Genomic DNA, 21,249 nt, shown 5'->3' with positions numbered 1-21,249 from the left:
TAGGGGTGTATGGATTGAACTGGAACCGGGGTCACTCACTACTTGACTTGCTACACACCGTGTCCAAGAAAAGCGTCTAAAAGGGTATGTTTTTCACCACACAGCGGCGTCGGCGTCTTTTTGAAAAAGGGTACTTTTTAGAAGGCATCGCCATTTAGGGATCCTTTTCAGCCAAATCCTTAGGCGTTTAGGGTTAGTAATTATTATTATTGTTTGAGTGAGCTTGCACTAATATGATAAAAATCACCACTTTTTAATTGATTCTTGTTACTTTTGTGCATGTTTGCTTCAGTATCTATATGTCTGCAACATCAAAAAGACACATTGGGTATCAAATTAGCTCATTTCCTGTTTACGCCACTTAGGGTATCAATATAGATATTTCCAAGTTGGCGCCATTTAGGGTATGGTGTTTGCATGAGGTACGCCATTTAGGGCAGGATTTTGCATGTGTTTCGCCATTAAGGGGTGCAATTTGGTTATGTGAAAATTCGCCATTAAGGGTGCATTTCAGCAGTGTTCGGACGCGGGTGGGAGGTACTTTTGTGTGAGATTGACCCCCTGGGAACTGGAATAGCCTAGTTGGTTAGAGACCTAGTGACAAGGTATGGTGTTTCTCAATTTGTTTTCCTGTTAGATATTATGTGTGCCTCAATTATGTTGTAATGTCTTAATGCATGACATCATCAATCTCAAATTTGACTGTTTCCTTTAGAAAGTTCAGAGCTTGGTTTCACTTGACTTTGACAAAACACATGTATCACACTTTCAAGACTGGCCCTAAAGAATTGTATAACTAGCCAGTATCAATGCTATTATATAATAGCTTCAAAAAGTTAAATAATACTGGCCTAGCTTACAAACAAAATGACTCATTGGAACACAGATGTCATGAATCTAGCAGCCTTTTTCAAGTTTAGCCTATCTGTGGTTCAGTATTTAGTTGGCACACAATATGTTAAAACTCTGCATTACCCCTCGATCTCCTGTTTTGACGAGGTTAGTATAACTGTTTTTTGATAAGAAGTGCAAAGCCAAATCTTCTTCTTCCCCCTTCTCTTCTCTATTCACCTTCAATCAATGTTGGGGAGATTGGAGATCAGCTTGATATCAAAAGTCCTTTCAATTTGTTTGTAGGAGAGGGATTTTCATTTAGTATGACAGAGTGTATTAACATTATTTTCCTTGATTGCAGAGCATGAACCAACCCTCCCTCCATAGGACCATGCACTTTGTTGGGCCACTTTGCAGCTATGTACTCTGGGCTTGCATTGTGAGCCAAAACATTCTCATATCTGCCGATGTCATAGTTCAGTGACCTCCTTTTAAATATCATAGCTAAAATTGTTCTCAATCTCAACCCATTCAAAGGTCATTCTCTATCCATGTATGAACATACTAGCTTTTTAGAACTGTGTATTGACAGATGAGCATGCTTCCTAGTGCTGCCATTTGTGGAGATCTGAGCAGGTCTCAATTTCAAAGAGACTGAGAAGGCTGTGCAGTGCCTACTCCATTGCCTTCAGACTTGGCTTTGAAGATTTGGTGCATGCCACTCAATTTCAAAGCATTCTTCCAAAGACTATACTTTTGATTCTTCAGTACATGGCACCTGGCAGCCTGCAGACCCTCTGCTCACTGGCATTGAAAATGTGAATTCCTGGATCTGAGAGACTTCCTGACTATTTTGTACCACTCACATGCATCATGCTCATTGGCAAAAGTAATACCTATGTAACTGCAGGAGTTAGGCAAGGGCCTGTGTTAACTCTCTTCACGCGGGTGTCAACTGCAGATGACAAGTTTCAATATTTTTTTTAAGTAAAAAATTTCAGAAATTTTCATGACCATATTTGGAATCAGCATGAAAAATGCATTAAAATGAGTACAAACAAGCCTAGTATTTGGTTCAGTGGTTCTTTAGATAGCTCTTGATATTTTGAGAAAATATCTCAAAACTTGGACTTCTTATGTTGAACCCTATGGCCAGCATGCAGAGCATTAAGGACCAGTCCTATTCTTGTGCCACTTGTCACACATTGACTTATGGCAGTGACTTACATGCTGTGTTAAAATAATTGGTAGCCATCCATCCTCGGGTAGCCATCAGTTTGGTGGGTTTTTTTAAATTCTATCAAATACAACATTGGATCCTCTTGACTTGACCAGAAATTATAGTTTTATAACATTAATGATATTAATGATATAGTAGATCTTATGTTTCATTTGGATGTGGCAATCTGGTCAATTTTGTTGGAAACTGATGGGTACCAATCATTTTGATGCAGGTTGTACTATCAAGTTTCTCAAATTAACACAATATTTCAGTTACACTAACTTATTTGTCACACAATTTGATACAATCATTATAACAATGTCAGAAAACAATACAAGTGGGGACTAAGCAGCAATAATATTGTTCCTTTTTATCATTTTTTCGTCATTGGTATTGGTTTCTGTTAATGTTATACATATATATACATATTGGCAGATGAAAAGTTAATAAAACTTTTTCAGCTGCTTCTGTAGCATTTATATCTAAGCGGGAAAGTAAAGAGACTTGCGACAAATACCTTCGGATATTAGAATTGTAAATATCCATGAAATTTAAAAATTCTTGTGCACAAGCAGGAGGGGATAGAGGTGGCTCCAATCCCTGTCATTTCTACAATTTCATGGACAAATAACCACAATGATCAGCTCTTAATCGCAGGGGCCTTATAACATCTCAGATTAATGTCAAAATAATTTATTTTGAGAATTTTCTTGTGACATCTCACCAGAAGCATCACAAATCAGTTATTCAAGTCCCATACTTTGTCTACTTTCTTTAACACAAGTCAACAAATAGCACTCTTAGCATTGGGTGTACATTTTCAAACTCATAAACTGGTAAATTGAAAAGGTTCTCTGAATTACTTGTTTCTTGTATTCATGATAGTAAACTTGAATCTATTATCATGTTAACAATAATGTTTTGCATGTTAACTATTTATTTTAGAGTCCAGTCCAGATTGTCAGCTACTCAGCAAGCAGGGAGGTGACAGATGAGAGCTATGTTACAGTATTCCATTTCCCAACTGCTGAACAATTTGTCTTGATAGGGATCTGTATACACCCTGGAACACATCATATATATGCCTATGGATCACAGGTAACCTCAGCTATTGGGCTATTCTAGTTGAAATCCATACACTCTATATGGAAGACATGACCTTAATATTTCACACAGGAAGTGTGATTTCAAATGTCCTTACCTGAATGGTGACTCCATTTGAAATCTACAACCCCTGTGTGAGAGATTAAGATCATGTCTTCCATAGGGGTGTATGGGTTTTAAATGGAATAGCTCATTACCAATTAATTATGTGTAAGACTTAACTATTGTACTTGCTCTTAACTAGTTGTGGACCCTGTGGAGGATCGACCAGGAAAGGGGACGGAGGGTGTGCACCCTCAAAAGATGTGCTTAAAATCAGTCTCTGTTCCCAATTTTATCCTCTCAGCCCCCATAATATTTTCAAATCCTAGGTCTGCAGAACTTTGTTAATTTATACCTTTGTTTCAAATCTTACAGATAGAAAGAGACATAATATTCAGCTAGCTAACCATGACATGGATAATGCTTTCAGTTAAAACTCTATCATGGAACATTGAATATGGACCCAATGAATATAGACCCAATGCATCCATTTTATTTTTTGTATGCAAAGCCATAACCAGGGGGTGCAGGTGTGACAACCCCAACCACCACCCCATGTGAAAAGTCCACTTTTTTCTGTAAGAAAACTTTGAAACAATCACAAAGGTTCATTTTTTTGTGGAAACACATTGAAATTAGTCCATTTTGTAAGGAAAAATTCACAAAAGGTCTACTTTTTAGCTCCCTGGACACCCCTCCCCCCAAAAAAAAATCCTGGCTACGTCCTGTGTGTATGTTCTAGTTTGCAATACATTGCTCTTTCTCCCCCTTGTACATGTATATTGTATAATGTGCTGTTGGTAAAATTTAAAGCTGTCCTAATCTTTCTCATCAAGCAGCACCTCCACTATAATGAGCTTTTGTTCCCTACAAGGGCTGAACTGCATTTTCAAATCACTGCATCTACACATATCTGATGAAATGTAAAGAAATTACAAATTATTTTTAGAAACAGTTTGAATGTGCAGGGTAAACTCACATCAAAACATATAAAAAGGTCCCCTATTTATATCCGACTCAAGACTCGAATATCACTGAATAAATATACATAGAAACAAAACTTAATATCTACATCTATACATTTCAGCATAGCTGATACACAACTTCATTGGGTGTTCCAGTTGAAATCCATGCACCCCCTATGGAAGACATGACCTTAATCTCCCATACAGGGGGTGTAAATTTCAAATTGAGTCACCTACTCAGGTAACCCCTTTTGAAATTCACATTCCCTGTGTGGAAGAGTAAAGTTACATGTATAGGGTGTATGGATTTCAACTGGAATAGCCCATTTACGGTGGTGGATTGGTCCCGGGGATTGGTCAAAGTGTCACTCAATCATGGCACTTGTTATCATGTAATCTCGCCTGCCTTTCTGCAGCCTCAAAGAGGCAGAATTTCTTGGGATAGGTAACAAATGACTTCATGTAGGAATATCTTGTGTACATTTCACATTGAATTGGGTACCCCTTGTTTTGTGTTTAATAATAATAAAACACTTTCTGTTCAACTTTACCTTATTTGCCACTGAGCTTTTCATGAGATCGTTTTATTGGTGATCAATGAAATTGGTGAAAAACCCCTATTTTTTAATATTAATATTAAAATAACTATGTCTATCCACGATACTGATATTGCAAGAACTAGTAAAGTCGTTTTAAAAAGGTAAGCAATATTTTTTTCAGCAAAGATTTGTGGTTGATATCCTGTATATTATTTTAAGAAAATTTGAACATCACAAAATATCCCAACCTATACTGACATATTTGTAGTAAACAAAGGGTCACAGAAAAGAAGATTTCTCTCTGACTTCTATATCTAGCTACACACCATCTAATGAATGTTTTTTGTGTGTTTAACACACATTTGGTAAAAGGGATGTGAAATAGGTCTTCAAATATTCTGGGTTGCCACTACAACATGCCATTGTGGTAAGAATTTTAGGGTTGAGATTAGGGTAAGACTTGGATTAAGATTAGGTTTACCAGATTGATTTGGATCAGGATCAAGAGATTCAGGGTTAAGAGTCAGGTTAGGATTTGATGTGGTATATCACTTATTTTAAAGTTGATCCCAAAACCAGGAAATATCAGGGGGAAATATTCCCATTTGTGTTGATCCCAAATAGAGAAATATCTAGGGAAATATTTCCATTCAATTTGTAAATGGCCAATAATATCAACAATGCTTTGGGTACAAAGATATATATTACAAACAAATTATACAGGTAGCACTGTAATAATACTGATTAATAAGTCTCTCCAATTACATTATACAGTCACATGGGCTTGATTTTCATTTCTGTTGATCTTAATGAGTGAAATGGTGGGCCATCTTCAAGTTTCCATTCGATGCCATCGTCCCACTGACCATTATAGGTACCACGAGTGTAATACAAACCATTTAAGTTGACTCTATCACAAGATTTAAACCACCATCCTCCATTATGTACCGTAGCACAGTTCACACTGGTGGTATCATCATTGTCTTTATCTGATGTTGTGAAAGAGCTTCCTTTGTGATATGCAAGGGCATCTGAAGCATTGCCAGCGATATAATCATCAAATCGCATCCGGAAATCTTGCCGTCTACTCCCAATTTCGAAACCGCTATACTCAGCATATCGTTTAATGCCGTCCCAATCGACCAGCTCCACACGTAATTTGTATCTGTATTGTTGTGTGAGCAAATTCAGCCATTCATTGCCAAGCCAATGTTCATAAGTTGGATTGCCAAACCCTCTGCTGTAGTCACGCCAATCTCTGTTGAAATCCTCTGAGCCATCCATACGCCTCTGTATCACCGTCCATCCTCCTCCTGTGGTGACCATGTCACAGTAGGCAGTGGTTATGTCAAATCCTCCTCTAGGTTTGATGTTGTAGAGGCCATTAGTTGCTTGAGGATTTCTTCTTTTGATTTCATGGCAGTCTAATGGCAGTGGACCCTCTGATAAAATAGAGACAAAATGTAGGGTTAACAATTTAACATGGTAAGAAATTGATTGATTGGATTGATTGATTGGATTGATTGATTGATTGATTGATTGATTGATTGATTGATTGATTAACTGACTGATGGATGGATAATTGAATGTTTGTTTTCAAGATTGATTGATTGATTGATTGATTGATTGATTGATTGATGGTCTGATGGATTGCTTAACAGATAAATCAACTGGTTGATTGATGTATGGGTTGATGGATTTATTAAATCAGTTGATTGGTTGATTGATTGATTTAGCAAAGCAATTTAATGGTTATTACGTTAAAATGAAATATATTGCAATAAAACAATAGACATTATTAATTAACAGAGGCTAGCTATAAAATTGGTGACTCTCACATCCCTGGTTGATGGGATCATTAAATATTCTCACATTAACATCAATGTAGTCCATTTAAAGCTAGGGTGCAATGCTCATTATAGAAGGGGCATGTGAGTAAAAAAAATTTAATTAAGTAAGCGGACTTTACAGAAACCAGTCATAAATACTTGGACTCATGCATATTTCAGTGCAGGACTAGAGTTAGTCTCCATTTGAGAAAAACAGCCAATAATTATAGGTGTAGATCTCGGGGATGGGGATAAATTCCCCAAATATGGGGATAAATTCCCCAATATTCAATAAAGGGTGATGGACCATGGAATCCCCCAAGGTTTTGTAAATGTATTTGTTTTGACCAAATTAATGTCATATTTGAACATTTTAGCTTTCAAAATTCCAAATTCCTTTTTCATGTGTATCCAATTTAACTTCATATTTAATTTGACCATTCTTGCTCCAAAATTGCACATTTTTGCACACTTTGCATTTTGTTTCTGAAATGTTATTCTGGGAAGTATAAATGCTCCATTTACTCTACATCACGGTTTTTACACCAAGCTCCATCCCCTAATGCCAAAGTCAATGTCAAAATCTACACCATTGCCTCAATGTCAAAATCTACACCATCGCCAATATGCTTAACAAACTACAACTACTTACCAACATTAAGTACAGGTATACCATCAAGATGTGTCGGACCATTGAATCCCTTTTTTCTCATCTCTTGTTGGCCCTTTTTTAATATCTGTATTTCAGTCTCCATTTGCTGTGAGCAAAACAAAGGTAGGAATTAGAATTGGTGGCTTCTAAAGCAGGCAGCCACATCTTCCCATCATGCAGTATTCTGGTGTCTCTATAAACCACCACATCGTCATTGAGCAGGACAAACCTCCTATGTGTTTGTGGCCCTGAACATGTTTAAAACAAAACTGCCAAACGGTTACATAGGAGGTTTTGCTTTAAACATGTTCAGGGGCTGATGACACATAGGCGGGTTTACCTGCTCAACGACGACATATTAAACATTTAAATGTTGGAAAATGCATACAATTGCTTTGACTGGAGTTTGAGATAAAAGGTTGCAAGATATTTTTGATGTTCCCTGAACAATCAATCTTTTTTCCTACTTCCCATCATGCACTCTGGGTACTTCTACCACATTTTGCCTTTTGAGTGTCGTAAAACACATTATCTCCTCAGGCGTGTCATTACATTGATAGAATACAGACATTTTAGCTGGTGTCTTCATAAGAAAAAAAGAGTCACAAATAATTCTGCAGATCACTAATACCATTCAGAAGCAAAAAACAACTTTTTAGGTGTTATTGACATAGGGTCATCAGGAAAAAATGTTTTCTGTTATTTGCTTTTTATAGATTTGTATTTTAACAATAACATATTAGTAACATCGATGGAGTGGACTTACTTATGGACGATAAATCCACATATGGGATTGGTATGCCCATATTAAGAAAACATAATTGCAAAGACAATATAATTGCATCTGTTGCAAAAAATCTATGCAGTTAATGACCTATGTCATACCCCCTGGAAAAGTGCATGATGGGAAGAAAGGAAAAACTTGTCATCCTCGTAAGCAAATTTCCATGTTATTTAGCACAATTTCACCAATGCATTATGGGAAAGCATTATTTTTTTGCTCTAGGTGGTTTCTGGTTTGTTAGCCTTAGGTAGACAAACTGGTGATTGACAAATTATTTGTCGTCTGCTGTTTCCTTAAGCATTTTAGTGTAAGCCGCACATCTATTAATGCTGATAGCGAGTTACTCAAATTACTAGCTTGACAAAAATATGAGGGATAGAACATGACAAAGATGAGACTATCACCGCAAATCAGGATTTTGATTTATTTTACTATTTCTTTATGAATTATACCTGTGGTCTATTTCTTAATACCAAAAGTAGATTTTTGCACCTATTTACTAGCTTGAGAAATGTTTCTGTTGGTAAAACCGTATGCAGAAATATATTGTTGCATCAACAGATATAGTTTTACAATGTCTTTTATTTACAATCAAATACTGTGCAAGACCCTGTGCAAGGCATGACATCACATAACTCTCAAATCCACAGTGGCGGCGCTACTGGGGGGAAGGGGGCAATTTCCCCCCCCCCAAATATTTTTCTTGCCCCCCCCCCCCTAGTTTGCCCCCTCCACTTTTGAGGCAACCCCCCCCAAATTACGAAAATTTCCACTCTTTGCAGCAATTTTGCTTAAAATTTGTTGATTTTTCCCCTGAAATTCTTTGCCCCCCCCATGTCCCCCCCAAAAAAAAAAATTCCTGGTGCTGCCCCTGCAAATCCACCACCGATCTGTGAATCCACCAAGCGATTCATTTATTTGTGGATCTGTGCTAAAGTGTGCCCCTAAAGGTACATGTTTAAAAGGAAAAACCCAATAGAAATAGAATCCACTTTTTCGAGTGATAGTGATGATAAAAACCTCATCTGAAAAGTCCACTTTTTGCATGTAAGCCAATTATTGTATCCTAGCCATGGTGTGAATCACCTGAGGTGCATAGCTGAAATATGCCTTTCATGTTTTTGGCATAAAAAAAACTCAGGGGCTCCAGCTCCCAAGCCCCATAGCTCCTGGCACATACCTTATTTATCTGATTTTGGTCTTTTTTTGCTCTTTTCTTGAAAAGATATTTTGTGTTATACATACCTCAATTCTGTCTATGAGTGCCAACAGCAAAGTACCTGTTGTATCTGTGATGACTGCATTGACACTGTCTGCCTGTTCTTGCTGTGGTTCCGGCTTCTTGGGTCTTGCTGTACCCACTTGCAGTAACATGAGAATCTGGAGTAACAGCACAAGACTGAGACTGCTTCTCTGACATATCCTCAAATCCTGCAGTAAATAGAATAAGATGAAAAGAAAAATATATGTAGAAAATGTAATATGAGACTGAAAAAAATATTTATCAGGAAGATAAATGTTTTCCCACTTCCTTATAAGTAAGAAAGCAAAATTGCTCTCCATATGACAACATTTTCCAAGGAAACAGCTTCTTGAATTTTCCACTTTGTTGTGTGTAGCATTGTGCTGTACTCCTAACTATGAAACAAAATGCTGTATTGTCCCTTTCAGATGGTTGTAGTATTATTAAAATTATCAGAAACATCATTCAAAAGGCTGAATATTATGTATGTGTAAATTTGAATGTAAAAGTGATTACTTTAAGAAGTGTAGGTATGTCATTTATTTTTATAATACTTCATCTGATTGTAATATCTTACATTTCTAGTAATGTTCCCATTCTTGCAGGATGCAAAAACTACTGAATCTTTTTGTTTTTGTTTATTTCCTGTCTATTCGCTGTTGAAGTGATGTAATAATCGGATTAGGTTCAAACAATTTTTGATTATATCGTGCTGCACTACAAGCAAGCTGCACTCATCACCTGTGCATGTCTGCAATCATAGACTGAAAACAATACATCTCTTTTCAATGGTACTAATCTTACAGGTGCAAGTGATCAGCATGATATGAATATTCTAAAGAATTACGATCCAGGTCTTTATCCCTGCTCTTTGACATCTATGGTTCAATGCAGAGGTACCGTGTGAATGTACTAGTGCAGCGCGATATAATCAAAAATTGTTTGAACCTATTGCTATGGTATTTAATCTGATTATAACATCACTTTGACAGCTAATTGACAGTACTTTTTCTAGATCTTCAGGAACAGGTGCATTATAAATCCTTATGCATGTAGGCAGTCAAGGTAGCTCTATCAGTAAGGCGTTAGAATCTGGTGCATTTGTGTTTGATGATGCAAGTTTGAGTCTGGCCCAGTCCATTTGTTCTTGTGAATTCGCCAGCGAAGTGGTTATGTAACTCCCTAGTAAATGGATCACGCACCTTTTGGAATTGATAGTACATGCCATAGACTTTGTGTTGCGATCATTTGATCATGGTGTACTGGTGTAGAACTCAAAAGCGTGATCCAGTTGCTGATAATCGGATTACACGTAACACTTCGCTGGCGAAATAATTTAGCTAGCTTGAAATTCCGCTGGTCAAGGAACTAATTGTTTGTTTGTCTTGGTTACCTGTACGAAAAACCTGTATGGGAGCTGAATCTAGCTGTGATGGTTTATTGTGGCATGAATAGTGTGTGTACCTCTTAACCCTAACCCTACCCTTGGTTTTTGTGCTATCGGAAGGGAAAGAAGGAACGAAAAAGGAGAGACGATGAAGAAGAAAGTCACTTGGCACCCCTGGGATTTGAACCTGGGACCCCTCGCATGCCACGCAGAAGATCCCCAGCATGTAGCTACACAGGTGACATGGCCCGGCCAACGATTCCCTGGGTATATATGACTTGGTCTGATTGCGTCATCAAGTCCCGTGGAATGCATGCACGCAGAGCGTTTTTAATAGTGAGTCCTAGTTGGGTTAGGGTTAAGAAGGCATATAGGGAAAACATGCATATAGCTTAACCCTAACCCTACCCTTGGTTTTTGTGCTATCGGAAGGGAAAGAAGGAACGAAAAAGGAGAGAAGATGAAGAAGAAAGTCACTTGGCACCCCTGGGATTCGAACCTGGGACCCCTCGCATGCCACGCAGAAGATCCCCAGCATGTAGCTACACAGGTGGCGTTGGCCCGGCCAGCGATTCCCTGGGTATATATGGCTTGGTCTGATTGCGTCATCAAGTCCCGTGGAATCCATGCACGCAGAGCGTTTTTAATAGTGAGCTTTAGTGAGTCCTATAGTTGGGTTAGGGTTAATTGCAAAAATCTCTGATTGTTGCTTAATGGTTTATATGGTGTGTCTTGGGCCACATTGGTCTGCAAACTCCTGTAAAGCGTGCTGAGGCTTGTGAGTTTATGTCTCAGAAATCACTGTGTTTTTTTTTTTTTAATACACATGTATATTGTCTTGTAGGAGTGTGTATAAATGGTGTACCATCCCCATGAATACCTAATTCTTTGTGGAGACACAGATTCTAGAACATGGTGGAGACATTAACTATTACAAGGAAAACATATGTTTAATGCTAATTTAAGCATATTTTTATGGACTAAAACTAAATATTATTCTTAAACACTTGAGAATGTTCTTGCAATCTTATTGGTTTCTTACTGGTGATATGACACGATATCACACACTTTAGCGCATGTGCGTCGACGCGATACTCGTACGCGCTATTTGAACCAATCGGAGGTGCATAGCAACAACGGGACTCATCGATTCTAAGCCCTAGATAATTCCTTTTAAAATGTAGGATTTAATTTGATTAAAATTTGGTATACTTACGTCGTATGATTAATATATTTATTTGAATTGAAGTGTTTAAGAATGAGAATAAAGGTATTGTTTTGCGTTAATCTACCTTCTCATATAACACGCGACATTATTATTTTCGGCGTAAAACAACTCGGCTTCGCCTCGTTGTTTTACTTAAAATAATGATGTCGCACATGTTATATGAGACAATACATGTAGATGCACTCCAGCGGCTAAAAACAATACCTTTATTCTCTAAATATTTTCCTTAAAAATACTTTTAAACCCCTTCATGCTGCAGTTTGCAATCTGTGAACAATGATTTCAGAACAGATTTTAATGATATGCAGATGTTATACTGCAGTAAGTTGTCAAATTTATTACTTCCATTTTTTAATCATTTCTTTTCCTGTTGGCAAGGACATCAACATTTGCTGAACATACTTTAACTGTTCAAGGCACTAATTATCATTATAAGCAAGAAACAACATGTTTATTCAAAAAACTAGATGTAATTTTGTAATGTTTTATTTTAATAAGGAATTGCATCTACTGTTATAAATATTCTCCACTGCATAATTCCATAACATTTTTGTGAACCTTCTACCATAGCAAAAATTGCCAAATCAAAACACTCGCAAAATGTAACTTTATAAATGTTAATTCTTGTTATTGTCGTCAGTGACTCAACTCGTTCTTTTTATATTGGAAGGACATTTGCCATATGTTGACATGCAGTTACATTCACTTCCTCCCATTCAATTTGAGTACATGTGTCATATATTAAATGCCTATACAATTTATTTCAACAAAGTATAGCTGAAATGGAAGGGTTTTTAAGCTTAAACAAGACAACGCATATGCTCTATATACATACTCTAAGGATTATATGTAGTAATACACACTGACTAGACACAATTTTGAAGCAGGTGTATATTGGGTATTTTCATTAACTACGAATTACCCAGCAAGCATGAAATGTTTCCGAAAACATTTTCAAAAGGTTTGAAAAGGTTGCCAGAATATTGGTAAATGTCAGATTTTATTATGTAAAAGGTATATAAAGAGTATAAAGCATTTTTAATAACATCCACAACACTTTTGTTTCCAGAGCCACAAAACCTTTTACATTAGCAGATAGGCATGGTCTGCTTGTTCTCTGTTGACATGGTTGACAAGGGGCAGTCTTCAGTGAATGGCTCTTTGAGAGCCACCAAACATTTTACATTAGTAGATAGGCAAAGTCTTCTTGTTCTCTGTTGACAAGGGGCAGTTTTCAGTGAACTGCTCTTTTCAAAGCCATCAGTAGGCAAGGGGTGGCCTACGTGTCTCATTCTTAGGTACTTTGTCCTGAAGAAGTCAGAGCTACTCCTGAAGAAAGCTTGACAGTTCTAAGCTTACTAAAAACTTACTAATCCAAACCATTTTTGAAAATTTTCTGCAAAGCATTCTATCAATAATGTTATTTAAGTGTTGACAAAATTGTTTTTTGCAAAATGTTTGCAAATATGAGTATATTGAACAATAACATTTTGACAACATTTTAAAAATGTTGAGTGTTTATTCCTTCAAATATAACTTGCTATTTAATGTTATTAAAACGTTTCGACCAAAATAAAAACAAAAACCTTTCAAATATTTTGATATTTTATTTTTTTATTTTATTCATCTGGCAATTAACAACAAAATTGAGACAAAACAACAAATTGGGTCTACTGAGCTGCGGGGAACACTGAAAGCACAAAAAGCACTGTCACCACAAGGCGCAGCGCTCCCAACTCAGCAGACCACACACATACAAATCATATTGGAAAAAAAATACAAAAAGGCATCAATACAAATTAATCATCATGCTCCATATAGTGAGATTTGAGTTGAGATTTAAAAGTAGACTTGTTACAGGTGAGATATGAGTCTCTGACATCGGATGGAATTGAAGACCATAACACTGGGAAATTAACTAAAAGACAGTTTTTGTAAGCATCTGTTTTAGGAGTGATTGATTGTTTAAAAACTAAAGCTTCATGTCTCGTATTAACACACCACCTGGAAAAAAGAAAGGGATTGGCATTAGTAAGACATGAACAAGCGAATGAAGCAGACAAATAAGTCCTTCTAGTTTTCAAAGTTGTGAGATTTAGAGTTCTGAGTCTGTCCTCATATGATTGATCCCCCACGTTGACAAAGAATTGACCTAGTAGCACGATGCTGTATTTGTTCCAATTTATCAATATTACATTTCTTGTAAACATTCCAAACAGGCGAGCAGTAATCTAATATTGGCAAAATGAGCGACTGGTAAAGTTTGAGTAGAACATAGGAGTTCTTACTTCCCGCGACAATTCTGGTAAAACCAAGTAATTTATTGCACTTTTTCACAATGTTGTTGACATGACAATTCCACGAAAGATCACTGGAGACTGTTACACCCAGGAGACGAAGGTTATCAGTAGTAGCAAGACTAGTATTATTGACGTGGTAGACAGGAACAGGTTTGTTTTTGCACCTGCTAATGCACATGACTTGGCATTTAGATGGATTTAATTGAAGAGCGTTATTGTTTGACCACCGGTTTAATTTATCCAGATCAGATTGCAATATAGTAATATCCGTGTCATCTTTAATGATCCTAAAATGAGCGTGTCATCAGCATAAGCGTACATGGGAGACTGAAGATGAAGATGAAGATCGTTAACATATATATTAAACAAAAGTGGGCCCAAAACAGATCCCTGAGGGACCCCAGATAATACATTGGTCCACTCAGAACTAGCACCATGAAACATGACACGTTGTCGACGGCCAGTAAGGAAAGATGTTATCCATTGCAATAAAGGTCCGCTTGAATGCCGTAAGTCTTATGAAGCTTTTTAATGAGCACATGGTGTGAAATAGAATCAAATGCGCGGCTGTAATCCACGGATATAAGATCGATACGCGCAGTTGGATTAGTCCGACGATCAAGGGCACCAAGCCATTCTGTGGTGGCTTCACAAAGGGCCGTGGTGCATGATTTGCCTGGAGAGAACCCATGCTGATTTTCGAACATGAGACCATTTGTGAGCAGGTGACTTCTCAGCTCATCGCAAACGAGAGCCTCAAGCATTTTACCAACCACGGACGTTAAGGCAATAGGTCTATAGTTAGATAAAGTAGAACGGTCACCTTTCTTGTACACAGGGACTACATGGGCTATTTTCCAACCCATGGGCAATTTGCCTAATGAAGCAGACATACTAAAGATACGCGCAAGAACTGGGGCTATGCTATGAGCACACATCTTTAACATACGGCCCGAGATGTTATCAGGCCCGACGGCTTTATCAGCAGCCAACTTTTTAATTCTGTTTAGAACCATTTCAGAATTAAACCTGGTGTTGGAAAAGGGTTCAACTATGAGTTCTGGAGATGTAATTTCCACAGTATCATCCGTATGTGTGAAGAAACTAGCAAAAAGATCATTGAATCTCTGAGCGATTAAGTCTGGAGCAGTACATGGTAGGTTATCAATATTAAAAGAGATATTTTCAGGTTGAGAGCGTGATGACTTAACAAAACTCCAAAATCTTTTCATATTGTCATTTTTGTTGACCATGTTGAGCCAGTGATCTTGATACGATCTTTTGAGAGCGTACTTTACCTGGTTTCGGAGAGATTTATATTTGTTCCATAGTAGATTGCTGTCAGACATTTTAGCTTTATTGAAAGCCTTGTGTTTCTTAGAAATTAGCTTTTTAATGTCAGGAGTAACCCAAGGTTTGGCTCTAGAACGCCTAACTGTACTAGGTATAGCTCTATTGACACAAAGAAAAAGGGTTTCAACAAAACCATTCCAAGTATTATCAATATCATTGTCAATGATGATATTGTCCCAGTTGGTTTCAGAATAAGAGCATTAAGCAAGTTGCAATCGGCTTTAGCATATTGATAAACCTTGCGGTAAGAGGCGACAAGTTTCTTGGTTTTGATTTTAATATTGAATGTAACCATGTAATGGTCAGATGTGGCCAACTTTTCAGAGGCGGCAGCATCTGCTATATGATCAGGGTTGGTGTTGAAAACAAGGTCCAGGATTGAATCTGGATTATTTCGGGTGATGTCGTTTATATGTTGGTGTAATCCAAAAGAGTCAGCAATATCAGATAAGCGAGTAACATATATACTATTGTGGTTTGATTGAGATTGGTCGACATTGAAATCTCCCATAAGGAGTGTGCCAGCATAGCGTTCAGGGTGTAAGCTGTACAAGGTTTCTTCAAGGCAGTCTAGTGATTCCATGTCATTCCTACGAGGACGATAGAACAATTTTTGTGGTTACTGGGTACATATTCAGCAAAAACTTGATGCCTTAAAATTGTTGCCAGCCTGACAAACCAAACATGTATACATAAACATGATAAATGGCATTTGAAGATGTAATTTTGCATAAATACACTACAAGATTCCTATTCGGGCTGCCTACACAGGTACACTGCTGCCCAGCTACTTTGTGGGTACTCTAGAGTACTAGTACAGTACCAATCCAATACCAGTGTGTGTATTGTATGTGTGATTCTGATCTGCGTACTCTAGTACCAATGAAGTAGCTGGGCAGCAGTGTACCTAGTGGCAGCAACAGGAATCTGATAGTGTAAATAGCCTTTGAAGATGCAATTTTGCTTTAAGTTATCCAATGGGTGCATATTTCTATATTTTCTACCGATTATACTCACACTGGCCGCAAAATTCATGTAAACTGTTGAAATTTTAAAGTGACCTATATGAGTGGGAGAGTATAATTACATTGATGCACTGTTCCTAAAGTTACCCTTCTACTAATCCCTCTGTCTAGTCAGGGGAAACCTTCATGTTGCAAGTGATTCTTGTTGAAAACTTAACTCAAATGGAGACAAATATTGCAAATATAGAACAAAAAAATGGAACTTCACAGGTTGCATGGCATGCCTCCAAATGAAGTTTATATGAAAGATGATCTGTAAAGGAAAGGGTGGAATTTGTCAAAATTGGATTGGTTTCATTGAATCTGAGTATCATGATTATCATTCTTGACAGCTGAGATAACTTTGTAGTCGTGAATTCAGTTGCCCAGGATACGGGCAAATGAAGAGAGAAATCTGAGATTAAACAAGGATTAGGTGGGGAAATTGGAGTTATTTTTTGCAGATATTTGGTTAAACTTCTCAGATTTGATGAAAAAAGTGAAAATTGTGCCTCTACCTGAAGAACATGTCAATAGTAAGATATTTGTACTATTAAGGGGTTGTTTGGAATGACAGGTGAGTGAGGGGTCAAAAACAAAATTTTTACCTTTTTGACCTCAGCACATGTGTATGTATGATCTGCCATACAAAAATTAAAAAAACAATACCTCAAAGTATCATTTTTTAATGTTTTTGTCATAATCACGCTTTTCTACAAATTTCATCTGTTTGTACCGGGGCGTGTCTGTTGCCAGGTAGGCCTACATGACAGCATAGACACACGTTACAACCTTGAATAATAATACAGAATTGTGACGTTATATTCTTCTTAACCTATCTTAGAACTGCCTATTATTTCAATTGTTATACTGTTCTGGTTGGTTTATTGCATATACTCTATAGAAATTATGCAATATGACGTCGAGCATGACAGAGTCATCTTCATTCAAATAAAATTCAGGTACCCGTAAGGTACCACGGAGCAATTCGCACGATAATACAATAAAACAGATGAAAGGTATGAATGGTTGTGGAATCGAATTGCAGACCTGTCCCTCTGTCACCTTAGAACTGCATCTCGTAGGCAATGGTAGGTAATAAACCAACCGGAACGGTATAACAATTGAAATAACAGCATGTCTTGGTCTCAATTCAAGATGTGCAATTTGGACACACCTACTGTTGGCTGATTTATACTTCAACAGTTCCTCAAAGCAATATCAGAAAAGCCACTATCTCATTGTTCATTGGCCCGCAGTATGCGCGCGCGCCGGTGCACTCAACTTTAGAATTGATGGGTAGGGTAGGTAATTGTTGTACAAGCGGCGCGAAGAAGGCGCATATCAGTACAAAACGTTGGGTTTTTTTTTAAAAAAGGGTCATTATGTACAATCAAAATGAAAAAGGGGTCATTGGGTATAATATTTTGAAAACTGAAGGTGCCTGGTCATCGGGTATAGTCGCCTTCAAAAGAGGGGCATATATTGACAGGCACATACCGTCACCTCTAAAGTTGATGCCCCCCGGGTGCCCGCATTATATTTTGTTCATGGCTCGGCTTTTAAAACTCCCACACATCACAATAAGGCTATTGAAAAGTGTATAGAATAGCTAATGATACACGGTCCCCTGCGATTAGTCGCGGACCCGAGCGACAATATAGTAAACACATCGAGTTTATAACACAAGTGACAGTAGTCGTGAATTATGGAGGGTTTCATTGAACTTCTACCAGCAAAATATGGAATAATACTAACACAAGACACCAATCGAGATGATGATACCAGCCATAATGGAAGGCTTGTATTTGACCTTCTTATGAATCCAATTTCGTGGCGAGAAGTTAAAAAGGTAATGTATATTTCAAGAAATTTGGGTTCAAAAATTCTGTATCAGCTCGTATCATCAATTCCGTAAATATGGCGTATAGAGGCACAACTTGACTATACACTGAACTATTTAAACGCAAAGGACGCACTGGATACACATAAATTTGTGTTTCCTTGCTGCCGGAATAGTTGCAAAACTCTATTTTGTCAAAAAAGTTGGACAATTTATGAATTATGATTGGCAAAATAGCGAAAGGAAATAGACTTTTCCAACCATGTAAAACTACACTGGGTTGTTGACATGGTCGACATACATTAAGGCATACGCATGTTCCTAAAGTAGGAGGTAAGTACTATAATTAATTGTTTAAAGTGCTCAACATACCAGCAAAAAGTCATAGGGTCATCAGAGTACAGGGACATTGTGAAATACTGGGTACAAAAAAAAGTGTGTGAGCCGATATGCAACATCAAATATAAAAGCCGATTTACATAATTTCCCATGACCTTACAGAAGTGATCGTGCTCAAATATAAAACTATAGAGTTTGGTCCTTGATATGCACCATCAATTGTGTACTTGTGATCAATATTGCTAGGCAAACAATCACAGCAAACATGCCAAAATCCTCCCATTTCTCCTCCATTTACACACATATAAACCCATCCCTTAAGTTGGTGAAATTTTATTAATATTGCAAGGAGATCTATTTCAATTTTTTCTCTTTAAGTTTCCAAATTCTTACAGTTCCTTTATTAGCATTGTCTTGTTAGGCTCTAGGCAACAAGTAGGTACGATATGAAATAACTTTCAATTGAATTTCATTATAACCTTCAAGTCTAGACTATTTTGCTGTAAACCTTTGATGAGAGTGTACTGCAATCAGTGGTGTGTCCAGGGGGGTGCTTTGGGGGCTGAAGCCCACCGCACTTTGTTAAAAATCATGTAAAATCGGCTGTTCTTTGGCTATTTTAGCCATTAAGCCCCCCGTATAACTCTGAAAGCCCCTCGCAGGAACAGATTCTGGACACGCCGGTGACGATACACGCTGCCACTTGCACTGTGAATATGCTTACACACAGTACCTTCATGAAAATAACTTTATATATTTGGGAAAAAAGCGATAATTTCTCTAAAATCACACTATTTTTGCAGTATTTAAGAATAGAAATAATGGTTGCTGCCTTAACTTTTGCAAAATAATAAAGTGTCTTTGGCAGTAAAAACGTTTACTTTTTACTGCCTCGGACACATTATTTGGGTGTAGAGGATTCGGCATGACCCTTTATTGCTTAATTGAAAAGTGTTTTCCCACAATCATCATACTGTTGATTATAGTATTATACAATTTTGCTGAGGGTTTTTGAAAAGTAGTGTAAAATATGCAAATGAGAGATAAAGCAATCAATTTCTCCAACTACACATGACACTGAATATGGATTGATACAAGTCAACAAGCACTTTCTGATTAAATAATAGTATCTTTCATCAATATCCAAGTACTGTAGATACCACAACATTGCACTGGGGAAGGGTGAAGCAAGAAAATACATTGAAAGTGTGGCATCATTATTTTCCTTGATTGTAGCTTATCATACATTTTTTGTTTCCCTTCACATTTGTAAAGATTTTATTTCTCTCCTTTCATCATATTTTTCAATATTTCTTAAAACTCTTCAGTATCAATATTACACTACACAGTTTGTTTTATTTCTCAGACGGAGCAGATTTTACCAGGCAAATTTAAATGTCTACATTTAAGCAGTTCCTACTAGTATTACTCTAATTGCTGAAACTGTGATAGATACATACTGACATGATAAACAGGCAGCTCAGCTACTCTATTTGCACTAAGAGGTTTTAAAACGTCTTTTAGTGCTGAAAGTTACCCTCTGGATATAACATGGTAAATGTATAGATGATGGTAGCATTACATATGATACGATTAGGCAAAACAAGTTGTATGTCAACCAAATCAATATTGAAACCATATGTAAACAAGTGCCCAATATATTCCAAATTGAATCATTTTGCAAGTGTGTAAATAATATTATTTTATCTTAATCTAAAACTATCTAGTTTATAGGGATTTTAGCATAATGCAACATTAGGCTACATATTGATTAAAAATTACGAAATTTTGCCTAACTATAGTGACTCATTTTGGTCAGTCACTTCATACATCCATTACTTTGTGACTACAACAGGGCTGTTTACATGACACTTTTATTCCACATTGATTCAAAGCTGCACAGATGTGTATCATCCATATGTATCCATGCAGACACACTACTTTTCTGAATCCAGTTCTTCTTCTGCCGTGTTTAAAGATGAAGTGATGCATGACTTCTTCTTCTTCTTCTTCTTCCTTATAAGTGCCTCCCTCATATGTATGAGTATTATCGCACTGCGTACAGGCAAGGTGTACTTATTTTTTACTCTGGAACCTTATAACAGACAGTTGGTCAGCAACAGTGGCATAGCCACAATTTTTCCAAAGGGTACCCCTGGGGGCAGGGTGGCAGTGCAATTTTGAAGGGGGAGAATGTGATGGGCAAGAGAGAAATCTAAATATCATTGCATGCAGTCAGCACTCAACAGGGGAGGAGAAAGAAAGATGTCATCAGGGAAGCTGTCCCCGTTTCCTTGTCTCCCTTGATCTTTGCCCATTAGTATGCATGAACAGCTTGTTGAGGACCCATGTTTTAAACATGCCAAAACAGATCCAGCGCAATAAGGCTATTGAACAGTGAAGTGGTCATAATGCTGTTCCCTCAAGCATGTCAATAGACCAGTTCCTATACCTGTGTTTATAAACAGTGAGATCACCTCATCTATTTAATGCTAGGATGCTAAGTGACACTCATCCACCTATCAACACACTTCTGGGCACGGATGTTATTTTGCACAGTCCTTGGTGGAGGAAGTCTCAT

The 21,249-nt window shown here is 37.3% G+C and overlaps 1 protein-coding gene across 1 annotated transcript in view; it reads right to left on the bottom strand.

Moving 5' to 3' along the window:
- Positions 1 to 633: 633 nt before the first annotated feature.
- Positions 634 to 21,249, bottom strand: part of LOC140137801 (angiopoietin-4-like) — a 37,423-nt gene continuing 16,807 nt past the window's right edge. The window contains exons 2-4 of the mRNA XM_072159583.1: positions 9,217 to 9,402; positions 7,188 to 7,293; positions 634 to 6,148 (exon numbers count right to left, since the gene is read on the bottom strand). Of these exons, the coding sequence (XP_072015684.1) occupies positions 5,481 to 6,148; positions 7,188 to 7,293; positions 9,217 to 9,402 (960 nt within the window). The 3' untranslated portion in view covers positions 634 to 5,480. The remainder of the gene's footprint in view (positions 6,149 to 7,187; positions 7,294 to 9,216; positions 9,403 to 21,249) is intronic.

This window comes from Amphiura filiformis, chromosome 17, assembly GCF_039555335.1.
Source record: "Amphiura filiformis chromosome 17, Afil_fr2py, whole genome shotgun sequence".
Lineage (NCBI taxonomy): Eukaryota > Metazoa > Echinodermata > Ophiuroidea > Amphilepidida > Amphiuridae > Amphiura > Amphiura filiformis.
The sequence above is the reverse complement of the archived record's forward strand: the minus strand, read 5'-3'. Positions and strand labels throughout refer to the sequence as shown.